This window comes from Mastigoproctus giganteus, chromosome 7 (assembly GCF_048544385.1).
Source record: "Mastigoproctus giganteus isolate SK-2022 chromosome 7, ASM4854438v1, whole genome shotgun sequence".
Classification (NCBI taxonomy): domain Eukaryota; kingdom Metazoa; phylum Arthropoda; class Arachnida; order Uropygi; family Thelyphonidae; genus Mastigoproctus; species Mastigoproctus giganteus.
This window is the reverse complement of record NC_143581.1, coordinates 42,639,956-42,655,539: the sequence shown is the minus strand read 5'-3', so window position 1 is coordinate 42,655,539 and position 15,584 is coordinate 42,639,956. Positions and strand designations below refer to the sequence as shown.

At 35.5% G+C, this 15,584-nt stretch overlaps 1 protein-coding gene across 1 annotated transcript in view; it reads right to left on the bottom strand.

Annotated features, from left to right (window-relative positions):
- Positions 1 to 712: 712 nt before the first annotated feature.
- The window catches only part of LOC150082848 (aurora kinase C-like), a 72,863-nt gene continuing 57,991 nt past the window's right edge, over positions 713 to 15,584 (bottom strand). Inside the window, exons 7-9 of the mRNA XM_090378296.1 lie at positions 14,072 to 14,220; positions 3,318 to 3,549; positions 713 to 904 (exon numbers count right to left, since the gene is read on the bottom strand). Coding sequence (XP_090234422.1) covers positions 713 to 904; positions 3,318 to 3,549; positions 14,072 to 14,220 — 573 coding nt within the window. The remainder of the gene's footprint in view (positions 905 to 3,317; positions 3,550 to 14,071; positions 14,221 to 15,584) is intronic.

Sequence of the window (15,584 nt, the reverse complement as noted above, 5' to 3'; positions counted from 1 at the left end):
TTCTGACTGAATGACGGACATATGTCTAAACAAACTGGGCTGTGTATTCATGCAAACACATTTAGGAAATAAATGAAAGGTCAAGTAAGTGCAGCCTTGCATTAAGATTCCCTATCTGGAAGATAAAAGATAAGTTTTTCTTATATGAGAATTTATATTTTTAACAACTCTTGATAAACAACTAAGAGTAACCATCAGCTGCACTGCACTGTCATAGGCTCTGCCTTCTGTCGATTACAATGAGTATGGCACAATTAACATTTATTTTAAACAGATAAAAATCAGCAGCAAAAACAAACCAACGTATTTGTATCTGATCACATCATATCATACCAGTCTGTGCTCTAGGTAGCTTCTGTTTTGAAAACCAGCAAAATATGAAAAATTATCAAGAAAAATCTTTTAATGTCTTCTGGCTATAAAACAATGTCAAGTTGTACTTATAAATAATAAGTTGTTAGAGAATACTAATTTTTTTTTTTATTCACTTCATATTTTACAGGATGTAACTGTTTTAAAAACGACATTCAGAACCAAGTGAATAAATGGTTATCTAGCGAAATATAGCCAAAAATATCTACTTCATTGTTTTGAAGATCACCTACATGTACACCATAAAATTAAAAAATATATTTACATAGCTAACAGACATTTTTAATGTACCAAATATACTTAAATATACTGATATTGCAAGTCTAAAAAAAAATTGAGATTATGTCCTAGTTACATCAGTATTTAGTAATGTTGAACATGTTGAATCAGCAGCAGTGGTGGGGGCGGTGATGGTGGCGGCAACAGCGGCGGTGGCGGCGGCGGCAGCAGCAGCAGCAACATTCTCTAAAATCCATGGATGATTTAAAACGCCTTCAAGGGTTAACCGTTCTATTGGTTTATACCGTAATAGCTAAATGAGAAGATAAAACATTGAACAAAGTAATTAAATATTATGAAGTTACTTATCAGAAATTAAAGCGAGTCTTGAAAAATTTCAACTTATATGGTATTCACTTAGACCAGATGTTCCCAAAGTGTGGGGAGCACTTGGTTTTTTTGGGGGAACATGTTTTTATGAAGCAGTTTTTTTAATGAAATATGGAAAAACCATCCCACTAATCCAGGTACGAAATGTATTTTATTTCAGTCTGAGATTAAATGTATTAATTTATAAAAGTATGTATGCTAATAGCTAAAGTTTATGTCAAATCTGTTTATTTGCACTTGTTCTGGAAGGTGGGGGAATTTTCCATGAAATTTAGGAAATATTTGAGGGAGCACAGGGCATAAAAGTTTGGGAACTTCTGACTTAGACACTTAAACCACATTACAGAATTGTTGGGGGGGGGGGGAGAATTGATGCAATTTCATAAATGTTCATACTCACCCACCCACAGTGCAGATAATAACCATTCCATATATTTTAGTAATACAAGCATTTTAGCTTGTAACATCTCGACTCCAAATAGTTGTATGCAAAATCATTTATATATCATGTTCAACATTCAAATATGACAATGTCCTATTCTGAGAGTGCTGCCACAATAGACTGTGGTAATAGAATGCACAATCATCTACTTTATACCACTTACACCTAACACCTTAGTAGAACACAATATAGTGGCAGTCCTGGGTTATTCCATAAAATATATTCCTCCAGTACAACTGGATGACAGATTGTCAGATAACGAACTCATTTTCACATAGAAATAATGTTATAAGTTAAAGTTAGGTTCATGTGCAAGAACCATATACACCAATTATTTTCATCTAAATAATCACTAAAATTGTATTAAACTGTTTATATCTTAGTCAACTGGTGTCAAAATATCTCAAGTATAGTACAGTACTATATTGTGATGTTGAACATGTTGAATCAGCAGCAGTGGTGGGGGCGATGATGGCAGCGGCAGCAGCAGCAGCTTACTGTGTTTACTCTTAGCCTGTTCAAAATCTAGTTTGTATTGATTAATAACTGCTGCTAATGTGGTTGTGAACTTTGGTTCAGGCAGAAAATGAACCTGCAAATTTGGATACAAGCCAATTGCAATATGCAACATTCTTATCTTGAACAGCCTTAGCACATTTATAAGAAAATCAAGATAAAGGACGAGATTTTAAGGTGGAATACAGGATTTCATCCCTACAAGAATAATTTTAACTCGTATGATCTGAGTAACATTGACATCAAAAGATTTAAAACAGTAATCTAACCAAGGAAAAGAAGAGATCTTGCAGATCGCCCTATTTTGCATTTGTATAATGCCTAACAACACGAGGTTGAGAATGGCCATGGGAGAAAGGCTCCAGTGGAGAGGAGACCATTGCCAAGTTGTGATCTCAGGCACCTAAAGGACCACTCACCTTGACCATGTACATATAGAAGGGTTGTTTGTGAGAAAAAGATCAAGTGTGTTGGCTGTGCAGTTAGGATTGTCTGGTATTCCGGTAGGTAAATGAACAATCTGTGCGCGGTCATTAGTAATTGTAAAAGCCTCAGCATCTCCGTGACTAGAAAATGGGAGACATTTTACTAAAATTCATAAAAAAGTACACAATATTTTGCAAAACATCTATATGTGGTGGAGCAAAATGCAAGTAATTTTTGAACTCAGTATACGCAAATGTCTAATGAATGCACAATTAGCTAGACCCCAAAGCCACTATAGACCCATGTAATCATTTAATTTGATATTTAACTCTGGGGCTCACGTCTGGTGAGTATGGGCTTGGCACACCCAGGATCCTGAGCTGGATGTCATCATTCTTCTCTTTCTTGGTGATTCCTCTCCTTCTCTCTCTCTCTCTCTTTCTCTCTCTCTCTCTCTCTCTCAGGGTAACTCGGGAATTTTTTTTTTTTTTTTTTTGGCTGGTGCAGCATAAGCCTCAGGCTTCCTTGTACCATGTGGCTAATAATAATAATCCTGTCCTCACATTTCAAATGTAATTTCACCAATATAATTTTCAAGAAAGCAATTACCAATAAAGAATTTTGATTTTGTCATCCATATTATCATTTTTTTTCCAGCAGTATTTTAATCATGTAATTTGTTTTTAAAGGTTAGAAACATGAAATCCTGATTATGGCAATTCTTTTAATGAAAAAATATGAATTAGAGAGTATCACTGATAATAAATATAATGTACAGCTGCTTAAGGTAAGCTGCAATGATGCAAGTAGGCAAAGTATCAACAAAAAAAAAAGTGACTAAATATTGTCATATTTTATAATTTGTATCTGTCTGCATAGATACTCTGCCCAGAAATCTTTGTGTGTGAGGTCAAGAACATTTAATTTTAGGTTTTTTTAAACAAGAACTTACTTTTCTAATTAGGTCTCTAGCACCATCAGACACATGCTTTGGAAAATGTAAATCCACTGATGCAATACGAGTATATGTCTTTTTAACATCGTCAGATTCAAATGGAGGGCTACCGACCAGAAACTCATAACAAAGCACTCCAAGACACCAAAGATCAACTTTTTCATCATAAACCTTATGTTCTATCATTTCAGGTGGAAGATAATCTAGTGTACCACACATAGTTGTTCTCCTAGAATTAAATATAAATACAGGATTATTACATATACATATGCATTTAACTTATTTTATTTTCATGATAAGAAATCTACAAAATTATCCTGAGCCTAAAGTAATACTGGATTCAGGTAGTCAGCTGGTACATAAATATTAAAAGCTAAAAACTTTACTCTTTGCACTAATTGCATTGGCCTGGGAAAATGAAATGGTTGTTTCTATTCTATCTGTCTGATTTTAATGAAATTTGGGCTGGCTTAAATAAATCTTTCTAAAAGAACTAAATATAAAATTTCATGAAAATCTGTCAACTGGGAATCAAGTTGTTATATGCAGACATGGTGAAGACAATAGGTGCTTATGCATATAAATATACAAACACACCTAATAAAAATCAGATATGCCCAATGATGTTGCTGATGGAGTAAATGGGTATGTTACAGTTGATGTACATATGAAAGGCTCAACAGAAGAAACTGGGCTAATGAAGCAGAACAATATGGAATTAGAAATTACAGAAGATTGCTTATTAGAAAAGGCCGGTGGAGTTGATGGCACATTTTCATTAATTTTGAGGGAGTTGGCTACAGTGTAACATAAGTTTAATTATGAGGGCTCCAGATTCCTTTGTCAATCTATAAAGGTAATTCTAAGAGCAAAGTAGGAAATTGTAGACCAGTCAGTCTGATTGCGGTCATAGGGAAAATCATGACTTAAGAATTAAATACATGGGAATACAGAGAGAAACAGTATTCCCAAGGATACAAAGAATGGTTTTGTAAAAGGGAAAATCTTGTTTAAAGTATCTAAAAATATTTCTTGACTAAATGTCTAAGAGTATGAAAAGGTTGTTTATGCAGCATGGGCAATGCACTTCCATCATTTCTACTACCTAGGTAGTATGCATGCATCGTTTAATTATGTTTAAAATAGTTAGCTATTTTGACAGTGTCACTCACGAGCTATATGCAGGAAATAATTTTACGTTGTTTATTTGAACTTTTGGAAAGCATTTGGCTTGTCCCTGCATAAGCTAGAACATTGAGACCATGGGTAAGATCCTTATGAATTACAAGATGGCTACAGAACAGGAGGCAAAAGGTTGTGCTTTACTGAATTTAGGTTAATTTCATCATGTAAAAATTTTCAAAAAAGTTGTTTGTCTGGACTTGTTAGCATTTTTTTATGAATTTGGGTATGCTGATTCTGAATATGACCTTAGTTTTTGTTTAGCATCAACAGCTTGCTCTGAAATGGCAGAAAAATAAATATGCAATAATATTGTATCAGATTTATTAACAATGTTTAACTCCTGTAGAGAATAGAGTACTAATCTTTGTTACAAGTAAACAAGCTAAAAAAAAGTCAACTTATAAGTAGAAACACTCCTCATGTTAATGAAAAAAAAAAATCCTGAAAAACAGGCATTTGAATTCACACCTTTTGTGGTCAGTGTGACAACCTAGAATCAAGAACCAGATATATATCTGGCTCTCTTCCCATGTTTGCCAACAATACTCAGATTTGGTCTGGGGGGGAAAAAATCCCAGGTAATGGAGCTTGACATTTTGCATCCTATTCTTCCATAATTTTCAACTTGTTAACTAGTTCTTTGTCATTTTCACTCTTAATATCACCAAGAAAGCCATTCACTATAACAATAAATGACTGCTTAGCAATTTTGCTCAATGTCAGTTATCTTCCAGCTCTTGTGAGACCAAGATCTCAACTTGTGAACCAATAAATATGCTGCCTTTCACTTTTGCATCAGACATTTTAGAAACATAGGTTGTATATGCTTGAAGGTGTCATCTTGTGGATCCAGTGTTCGGACAAACTGTTCAATCAGTCATAGCATGGCATGGGTGATGGAAGCAAGACTTTTTTTGGAACCAACAGATTGTTTACTACACTGTTTGTGCTAGGTTACAACACTATTCTGGCAGGTCCTCCTCCTCCTGTAATGCTGATCTACTACTCTGTAGTCTTAGAGGCAGAGAAAGTAAGATAATTTAGTGAAACCACCTTGCAAATCCAGAAGGAACCCCAACATCTTGAAGTCCCCCACAGATATCCCATTATACTGGTTATACTTGATCTTCTCTAACACATGCTTCACATTGCCATAGCTTTCTTCTTTAATATGAACAGAGTGCACAATAAGAATCAATGGGTGTACATTCCCATTGTGAAGCAATACATTTTAAAATTTTACTTCAAATGTCTATGAAAAGATATCAATCTTCTGGATTGTAACTGGTACCAATTTTTTTTTTTTTTTTTTTTTTTATAAAGACCATTCAAATCAAAACAGTAGAACAGGTTTTCTGCAACAGTGTAAAAACCATGTACAAGTGACTTGTCTTTTTATATATGTGGTAGGCTTGCAGTTGGGATCCAGCAGAATTCACTCTTTTAAATGAGATGTCAGAAGCTCTGCAGTGGATTTGATTAAATCCCCAAGTCTCTCATGAAGTCATCCAATTCTTGGTGATTAGGAAATTGTAGTGCTTTATATTATTGCTGACTAGGCAGTAATGTAAAGACTTCTCAGGTGTAATCTGAATTAGCCTGTTGATTAGATTCATCATCCAATTCTGAAGATTTTTTTCTGGAAATCTTCAGAATTGGATTTTGGAAATTGGCAAGGTCTTCATTTTGTGACATGGGAGAAAAAATGATAGTATGTTGGAATACACTACAGTTTTTTAATCCAAAGACCTTTTAAACTGATATATCCACCATACAAAAGTAGCAATCACCATAATGGTTTGCAAGCTCTCTCCATATTCAAGTTACAGCAAAACGTATACACTTAAGATTACCATGAAACCACCTCCTATAGTGGTTACCTGTAACTATCACAACAGAAATGAGGTGCCTATAACTTGTCTTGATCATGCATAGGCATTCCAAAGTAGGCTTCATATGCACTGCAAAACTTGATGCCACCACTGAGTTAAGCTGCACCAGCTTTGGACCTATATAATATTCACAAACATAGCAAAAAGAGTCTGGCAATAACTTTCACCTTCATTTGGTAGCCACAGCAAACTGCAAAAATCTTATATATAACACAGTATTGTACACACCTATGTTATACATATAAATGCTGCAAAACATAAACCTTCAATTTCTGTCAAAATACTTACACTAGAGAAAAACCAATTATGCTGTTTTATTCGGCACATATAATACATATAAGAAACAGTTAAATATAAACATGAACTTTTTTTTTTTTTCAGTTATTGAGGAGACTTCCATCCTGCAGTGAGTTGATAATGGCTGCAGTTTACCTTTTTTTTATTGTGCTTTAATTATTTTAATTAATATTCTTTCCTTTCTAAAAAGATAGTCTGTTTTGGGAAAGGGTATTTAGTTAACTGGAAATTTTTACCTTAGTTCCAATGGACTGTAATTTTTGCCTTATAAATGTGAAGTGCCTTGAATTAAGGAATTTCAGTATTTTTCTCAAACACAAACACGCATACATTTTCATATTTAAACTTCAGAGTACAGCAGACTCTTGACTTACCAGGACACTGACTCCAAATAATAATAATAATAATAATAAAAAAAAAAAAAAAAAAACAGAAATCATAAAATTCAAGTAATAACTAGAATCCCCACTCTTGCAACCCCCACTGTCTGCACACCCGCAGCTTAAAAACAAAAACAGAACCCAAATGTTTAATTTCTTTTAGTGCGTTGTGTCGATTGTTGTGTTCTGTCGCACCGCTAAAGGACAAATTTTGTTTCGTTATTTATGTCAGGGATGTCGGAATTTTTTTTTTCCCTTTGTTTTGTTTAGAAATTGGGAAAATGATGGGCAAACGCAAGAGCTGTGCTTTCAATTAAACAAAAACTTTAAATTATTCAAAAGTTTGAAACTGCATTCGTTAAATCTCTAATGAACCATTATAATGTCGGTGACAAAAAAACCGTACGCAACATCGTAAAAAATAGAGGGAAGCTACACTGGTTGTTGTTATTTGGTTTTTAGGAGCATTAGCAACTAAGGCCATATTGCTCCGGGATATGCGGTGGTCATTTCCTGACCTTTCCGCATCCTCCGTATTTGGTGGTGATGGACTCGAACCCCGGTCTAATCAAGAAACATGTGCTACGCACTGCTGCTCCTTCCCACCTGGCTACGGAGGCGCCGCTACACTGGTGTGCAAAATTTAAGGACCAGTCAGATTTTCACCTGTAGCTTCTCATAGGTGTGGCCTAGATATGGGAAAAGCATACCAAAGGAACCTCGTGAGGTACAGAAATGATCGAAGGAAACAATACCGACACAACAATGGAAACAAAACGGTACAGAGGGACTTTATTCAAAAATGGCAACATAGCACTGGCTGCCATGATACAGATGCATCACTGCCAAAGATAGAACAAAGGGAAGAGGTGGTCCTCAGTTGGAGATATGGCCACCCCTAATGTCGATGCAGGCTTTGCACTGCCTGTCCATACTTAGAACAATGTTGTTGATAAGTTCTTGCATTAACATCATCCATTCCTCTGTCAGCGCTATCTTCAGCTGGTGAACATTTTCTGGTGGGTGTGGACGTGCTGCTAGGCATCTCCCCAGAGCGTCCCCATATGTGTTCGATGGGATTTAGATTGGGGGGAAACGAGCAGACCAATCCATACAATGTCCTCACTTTCCAAAAGCATATTAACAGCTGCAGTGCGATGGGGTGTAGCGTTATCATCCAGAAACACAAACTCTGAGCAAATGGCACCTTGGAACAGACACACATGGGGAAGGATTGCCTCAGTACAGTAGCGTGCACTGGTTACAGTACCATCTTCCGGTATCTGGAGTTGTGTATGTCCATCCAAGATAACACCTCCCCAGATGAGAACACTTCGACTGTCATACCGATCCATTTCAGTGATGTTTGCGGAGTGATATTGTGTGCCAACCTCTCGCCAGATTAGCCAATGTCCAGAATCACTGCTGAGACTGAATCTACTCTCATCAGTAAAGAGTACCTTAAGTAAAGATTTTGTGGTTGTAATCTTTAGAAATAGTGTTGGTCCTTAAGTTTTGTACATCAGTATTAGATTTAAAATCAACACCGTAAAAAATAAATGTATGTCCAATGCGCACTACTCGCATATTGGACATGCGAGTAGTGCGTGGCAAGTTTTTTTATTTTTTATCTTCCGCCATACTTTTTACGTAGGTTGCTGAACATTTTTCAATACAGTAAGTCTCTGACTTATGTAGCTTTGGACTTGTGTTAAGTTATTTATATTTTTTTTATATGACTGAAGATTTCAGTGAAAGGGACACATTTCACCATAATAACGTAAAAATCCACAGAATTCCAGCTATCAGTATTATCACAAATGCAATAAGATCGAGTTTGCTACCCCTTTATAATAGATTGCGCTAACAGATTTGCCCAGTAACCTGGAAAGTGCAAATTGTTTTTATTGTCTTATGGCAGTTACCTCCAGAAATGTGCTTTAGTAAAATGTAAACTCATGTGGAGTGATAATAGTGCGTTTTTGCCTTAACCCTGTGAAGTTCTTTTCAGAAAATTTAATTTTGACTGTTATTATGGTGCCGACTAAGGGAATAAGTGAGAGCACCACTAATAAATCTACCAAGAAAAGGAAAGCGATCAATTTGGATTAGAAAATTAAAATAATAAGGATGTATGAAAATGGCCAAACATTAACAAGTATCGCGCAGAATTCCGATTTGTCAGTTGCAACAGTGAACACAATAATAAAGTAGAAAGATAATACGAGAAGGTGAAGTGATCGGCACCAATGAAGTTAACTATAATAACCAAGGCTACGAAATACGAATCAGTTTTTACAGTACAATAACGCATTTTTTAATTCCTTTTATGTTTTCTTTTCTTATGTGTCACTCTGGCTACTTCACCACTGTCCCCAGATAAAGTTTTTAATTGAACTAATTAAAAATATATAACTACTTTTCTTCATTCTTTTGAAGATTTTATGTGGTTTTTGTAATTTTGGCATATCAGGGATATAGTAGCAATATTTTATTAGTCATTTCCGAGTTAGTTATGTAAAACTCTACTTACATAAGAAGTCCTGGAACATACCTCTTACGTATGTTGGGGACTTACTGCATTTTTGTATTAACCGAGAAATCAATTATCTGGGAACTTTTTTTTACCATCTATCCCAGAAAATCGAGAGTCTACTGTATTTGGGTATTTACTCTGTGGTATGATAAGCTCTATATGCTGTTCTGATTTTGACAGAGGTTTTTATTTTTAAGATGAAATCAGCTTTGTATTTGTACAATGGCCTGTAAGATCATTTATAATATTTTTTGAAGTTACATTTCACTCTGTAATTCACAACTCCTCTTTTCTTTTGTGTATATTCCTTCTCCTCAATTCTTCCTTACCTTTAAAAATTTCATTGTAAAATCTAGATGTTCTATTTTGCTTACTTGTAGCTTTGTTTTCATTTATGCCATGTACAGTATATATAATTCTTTCATTTAATTTTTTTTGTCTTTTGGGAATTATATATCCTATATTTTTGTAATTTTAATTTCCAGTTTTTCCTTTATTGGAAGGAAATGGTTTATAGTCCCTTCTGCTACACATGAAATCCACTTATCTGAATACTACTTATTTGAAATCTTCATTATTCAAAACATTTTTGACACTTCCCCCTAATTTCACTCAGTGAAACTGACACATTTAATATTTAACTGTAAGAAACAAAACTCTTACATAAATATAACAAAATTATGATTCCACTTATATAAAACATCAAGAATTTATATAAATTACTGAAAGTAAAAATTTATCTATTACTCTGTAAATTTTTTTTTTTTTAGCAAAGTGTTATCTATCACATTGCATACAGGAATGGCATGGCTAATCTAGCCATGTCTACACATATCAAACTTCAGTTTTTTATGTCTAGTTCTTTAAGCTTGGATTTGGACCTTCACAAACAGGAATTTTCTCTATACAGTTCTGTAATAAACTCTTTGAACATTTTAACAGCAAGCCACAAAAAACAAGTAGAAACAGAGCATAAAAGCATTCACTGTAGGTCGTTTTTGTAATGATCTAAGTTATTTTTGACATATGAGGAAATAGTTTCACCATTAAATACTAATCTGAAGCAGATAGGAATTGGAAATGAAGAGGGGTGGGGAACATTATGATGAATATATATATATATATATCATGGAAACCAACAGCCAACAGTGTGTATAGTATAATATAGTATAATCTTGCTACCTCTACTCTGCCAGCTAGTGACTGGAGGGGGTCTGATAGTGTGTATGCGGGGAGCATTGTCGAGGCCACATTATGTCAAGGTTCTAGGTATATTCTTACCATATGTACGCCATATCCAAAAATTTCATTACTTCATACAGCATGTCCCACCCACTTTTTCTTACTATTGAATACACCATGAATTGTCAAGCTAATAGAGCAAGCTTATCTGCGAAAAGATCTAAACCTCCCAAGCACTTCCTAATTCATTTGACAAATATACGTGGTCTCAATTCTAATCTCAACGATGTCCATTTCCACTTGCAGTCTGCCAAACCCCATGTACTTTTCCTGACAGAATCTCAGTTATCGGTTGATTCAACTACTGCTCATCTCAGATGCCCAAATTATTCGCTGTATGATTCCTTTCAACCTCAAAGATGGTACTTGTGCATATGTCTGTTCCGATATTCCCTGTCAGAGACTTGGTAATTTGGAATCTCCTCTTTTCGATCTTCTCTGGCTTAAAATCTCTCTACCTCGTGTCAAATTCATCTGTTTTCTCTACCGTTCTACCGACTGCACTAATTACTTGGAGCTCTTTGACTTCCTCTCTTTGCAACTTGACTTTCTCCAGTCAAACTTTCCTAACAGTGAGGTAATTTTCCTTGGTGATTTTAATGTTCACAACTCCAGCTGGCTTCTGTTTTCTAGTCAACACTGACCCAGCTGGTTGAGATGCTGAGGCTTTTGCAATTACTAATGACCTTGCACAGATTGTTCATTTACCTACAAGAATACTGGCCAATCCTAATCATACAGCCAATACACTTGATCTTTTTCTCACAAACAACCCTTCTAAGTACACGGTCGAAGTGAGAGGTCCTTTAGGCACTTCAGATCACAACTTGGTGATTGTCTCTTCTCCAATGGAACCTTTATCTCACGGCTATTCCCAACCTTGTGTTGTTTGGCATTACAAGAATGCAAAATGGGATGACCTGCGAGACTTCTTTTCTTCTTTTCCTTGGCCGGATTACTGTTTCAAAACTTCTGATGTCAATGTTTGCTCAGATCGTGTCAGTGAAATTATTCTTGCAGGAATGGAATCCTTTATCCCACACTCCACTTTAAAATCTCGTCCTTCATCTAAACCTTGGTTTTCCAATAAATGTGCTAAGGCTGTTCAAGAGAAGAATGTTGTATATCGTAATTGGCTTGTTTCTAATTCTCCAGTTTCATTTTCTGCCTACACCAAAGTTCACAAAAATTGTAAAGCAGTTATTAATCAGTCCAAACTAGAGTTTGAACAGGCTAAGAGTAGAAAACTTGCTTCTGCTAGCCGAGCATTCTGGTTTCTTGCCAAAGCTTTTGCCCATCTCTGCTCCCACCTCTGTCAAAACCAGATGGTTCTGTTGTCACTTCAGCCAAGGATAAAGCTGACCTGCTAGCATCCCATTTTTCTTCCAACTCATGTATTAATGATCTTGGTAAAACACCTTTTTTCACTTTCTTATTCCAAAGATGTTTTTCCTTCTGCTTGGAAATTTGCTCATATCTAGCCAGTTCCTAAAAAGGGTGACAAACCCCTCCCATCCAGTTGTCCCATTGCAATTACTTCTACTCTTTCTAAAGTAATGGAGAAATCAATTAACCGCCAACTCTTAAACTACCTAGAGACCTTCCGTCTGATCAACGATCGCCAGTATGAATTCCGTCATTCGATCCACTGGTGATATTCTGGCTTGTGTTACCCATTTATGGACTAATTCAATGGAAAGGTGCGGTGATACACAAGTAGTTGCTCTTGACATCTCAAAGGCTTTCGATCGTGTTTGGCATAAAGGTCTTCTAAACAAGCTTCCATCTTATGGTTTGCCATCTGTTTTTAGTAATTGGTTATCCAGTTTTCTCTCTGATCGCTCACTGAGGGTGATGGTAGATAGCTCTATGTCTTCTAACTTCTCCACTAATACCGGTGTCCCCCCCAAGGTTCAGTTCTTTCCCCCACTCTTTTCCTCTTGTATATTAATGACCTTCTTCCATTGACTGGAAATCCTATCCATAGTTTTGCTGATGGTAGCACATTGCATTCCACTTTCCATTTTGAGAAACCTTGTCCTGCTCAATCAGCTTAAATTTCTCAAAAATCTGCTACCAATTCCTTAAACGGCAATCTTCAGGTAATTCTCTTGTGATGCAAAGACAACTTAGTTGATTTCAACCCTTCTAAAACTCAGTCTTGTCTTATATCTCGCAAAAAGGATTCTTCTGCTCCTATGCTTATCTTTAGTGACACTCCGATTTCTAGGCAAAATGATATATCTCTTTTGGGGATTACCCTGACTTCTAATCTCTCTTGGCACAAGCACATTACAAATATTGCTTCCTCTGCATCTAAAAAACTTGGTTTTCTCTTTCGCTCTCGGCATTACTTTTCTTCTAAACAGCTGCTCACTCTGTATAAATCGCACATCTGCCCTGCCATGGAATATTGTTCCCACATTTGGGGTGGTGCCCCCAAAACCTCTCTCAGGCTTCTTAATTCCATTCAGAAGAGGGCAGTTAGGTTAATTAATGATTCATCCCTAACAGTCTCTCCACTCGCTCTCCCATAGACATACTGTTTCTGCTGCATGCCTCTTCTACAGATACTTCCATGGGCACTGTTCTTCTGAATTGGCTTCTATAATTCCCGCTCTCTCTCTTCCAAAACAGTCCGAACACGAGTTGCCACCAGCCAACATCCATTTACTGTCCAACTTCAAACTCACAGAACCAACTTTTCATCTTCCTCGTTTATCCATTCAACTGTCATTTTCTGGAACAACCTTCCTTCATTCGTATTTCCTGAAAATTACAGTCTACAGAAGTTCAAGTCCAATGTCAACAAATATCTTCTTTCGTCTTCTCAACCTCCAACCCAAGCACGGTACTAAGTACTATAGGTTCTAATACCTCTCGTGTTTGGGGTTTAAATAAAAAAACTGAGAGAATCAGTATACATAACACATTTTTGGTGTTGGTGTGTTTGTATGTGATCCAAGGCTAGTTCAATTGTGTGCAGCTCAGATATTGTGCTGCACTATTCATTATTGAACCCCCTCCCATCCTTAATCATGACAGTTTGGCGTTTATTATGAAGGTTTTTTTTAGTGTTTATTTATTACAGTGGAAATAAACTTCCACTATATGAATGTACAAAGCTATTTACTTCTTTTATAGTAACTATGTACTATTATCAACTGCAGCTGGTGAATGTTTAAAGAAAAATAAAAACATTAACTCCATTTCTTTTACCTGGATGATGGAGCATGGACTGACCACCCAAAGTCTGCCATTTTTAATTCTCCATGTGAACCAAGCAATAAATTTTCAGGCTTTATGTCCCTATGAATAACTTTCTTTGCATGACAGTACTGCAAGGCATGGCAAAGTTCTTTGATATACTGAAAATAGAAATTACATATAATTTTTAATTCTCTAGATTATTTGTAAATCTACTGCATTTGGGTATTTACTCTACATTTTTTACATGCCTAAAAGATTTTACATATACTGATATTAGTTGCAAAATTGATGTGATATACCAGGGGTGGCCAACAAGTCGATCGCAGCTTTAATTTTGGTCGATCACGACAAATTTTAAATATATATAAAAAATAGATTAGTCAAAATCTAAATGTTATTATTATGTGTTTATTACAAATCCATTGAACCGTGCGACTACTGTTGTCGCCGCACAGCCACTAGACTTGTCCAGTGAAAATTCACGCAATTGCATTGTGGAGAGCATAGTGTATGTGTTGAATTCTTATTTAGCTTACTTAATATTAGTAACTGGACAGTACTTATATGCTAATTTAATACCCTTTGATTTAAAATGAATACTATGAAAAAGAGTAAAATGTATCATTTTCATCAAGAGTGGGAACTAGAATATTTTTTTGTAATAAAAGAAAAATGTTATTTGATTTGCAATGCTTCCGTGGCTATACCCAAAAGAGGAAATTTAGAAAGGCACTTCAACACACTCCATGGTAAATACCAATTGGATTTTCTGCTTAATAGTGACCTAAGAAAGAATAAATTAAAAGAACTTAAATCCAGATTATTCGCACAACAAAATTTCTTCACAACACCTAATTTACAATCTAAAGTAGTAACTGTAGCATCATTTAAAGTGAGTCATCTTGCAAAAAATGCAAACCATTTTCTGATGGTCAATTCATCAAAGACATTTTTAGAAATAAGATTCTCTTTGAAAATTTTAAGAAAAATGAAATTAAGAGTGCTCTTCAAGATCTGCAATTATCTCGAAATACTGTGATGCGATGCATCAAAAAAATGAGAGTGAACAAATTGCATGCTCATATTGCTAACTGTGTGTCATTTTCTTGACAACTGGATGAATCTACAGATGTCAGTGATACAGCTCAATCGCTCATTTTTATTTCTTATGGTTTTTGATAATTCTGCCACTAGAGAAGAACCGCTGGATATGGTTAAGTTAAAAGAAAGAACTAGTGGCCTTGATATATTTAACGCATTCAAAAATTTTATTGAAAAAATTAAATTACCACTATTTAAGCTCATATCAATAACAACAGATGGAGCTAAAGCAATGACGGGGCATCTTAACGGATTTATCGCATCGTGTCAAAAGGATGATGAATTCCCAGATTTTTTGAGTTAGCATTGTATCATCTGCCAACAAGTGTTAGCCAGCAAAAGGTTAAATACTAAAAGTATTATGGACATAGCTTTCAAAATCGTGAATTCCATCAGAGGACAATCTCTTCAAAGACTTTTC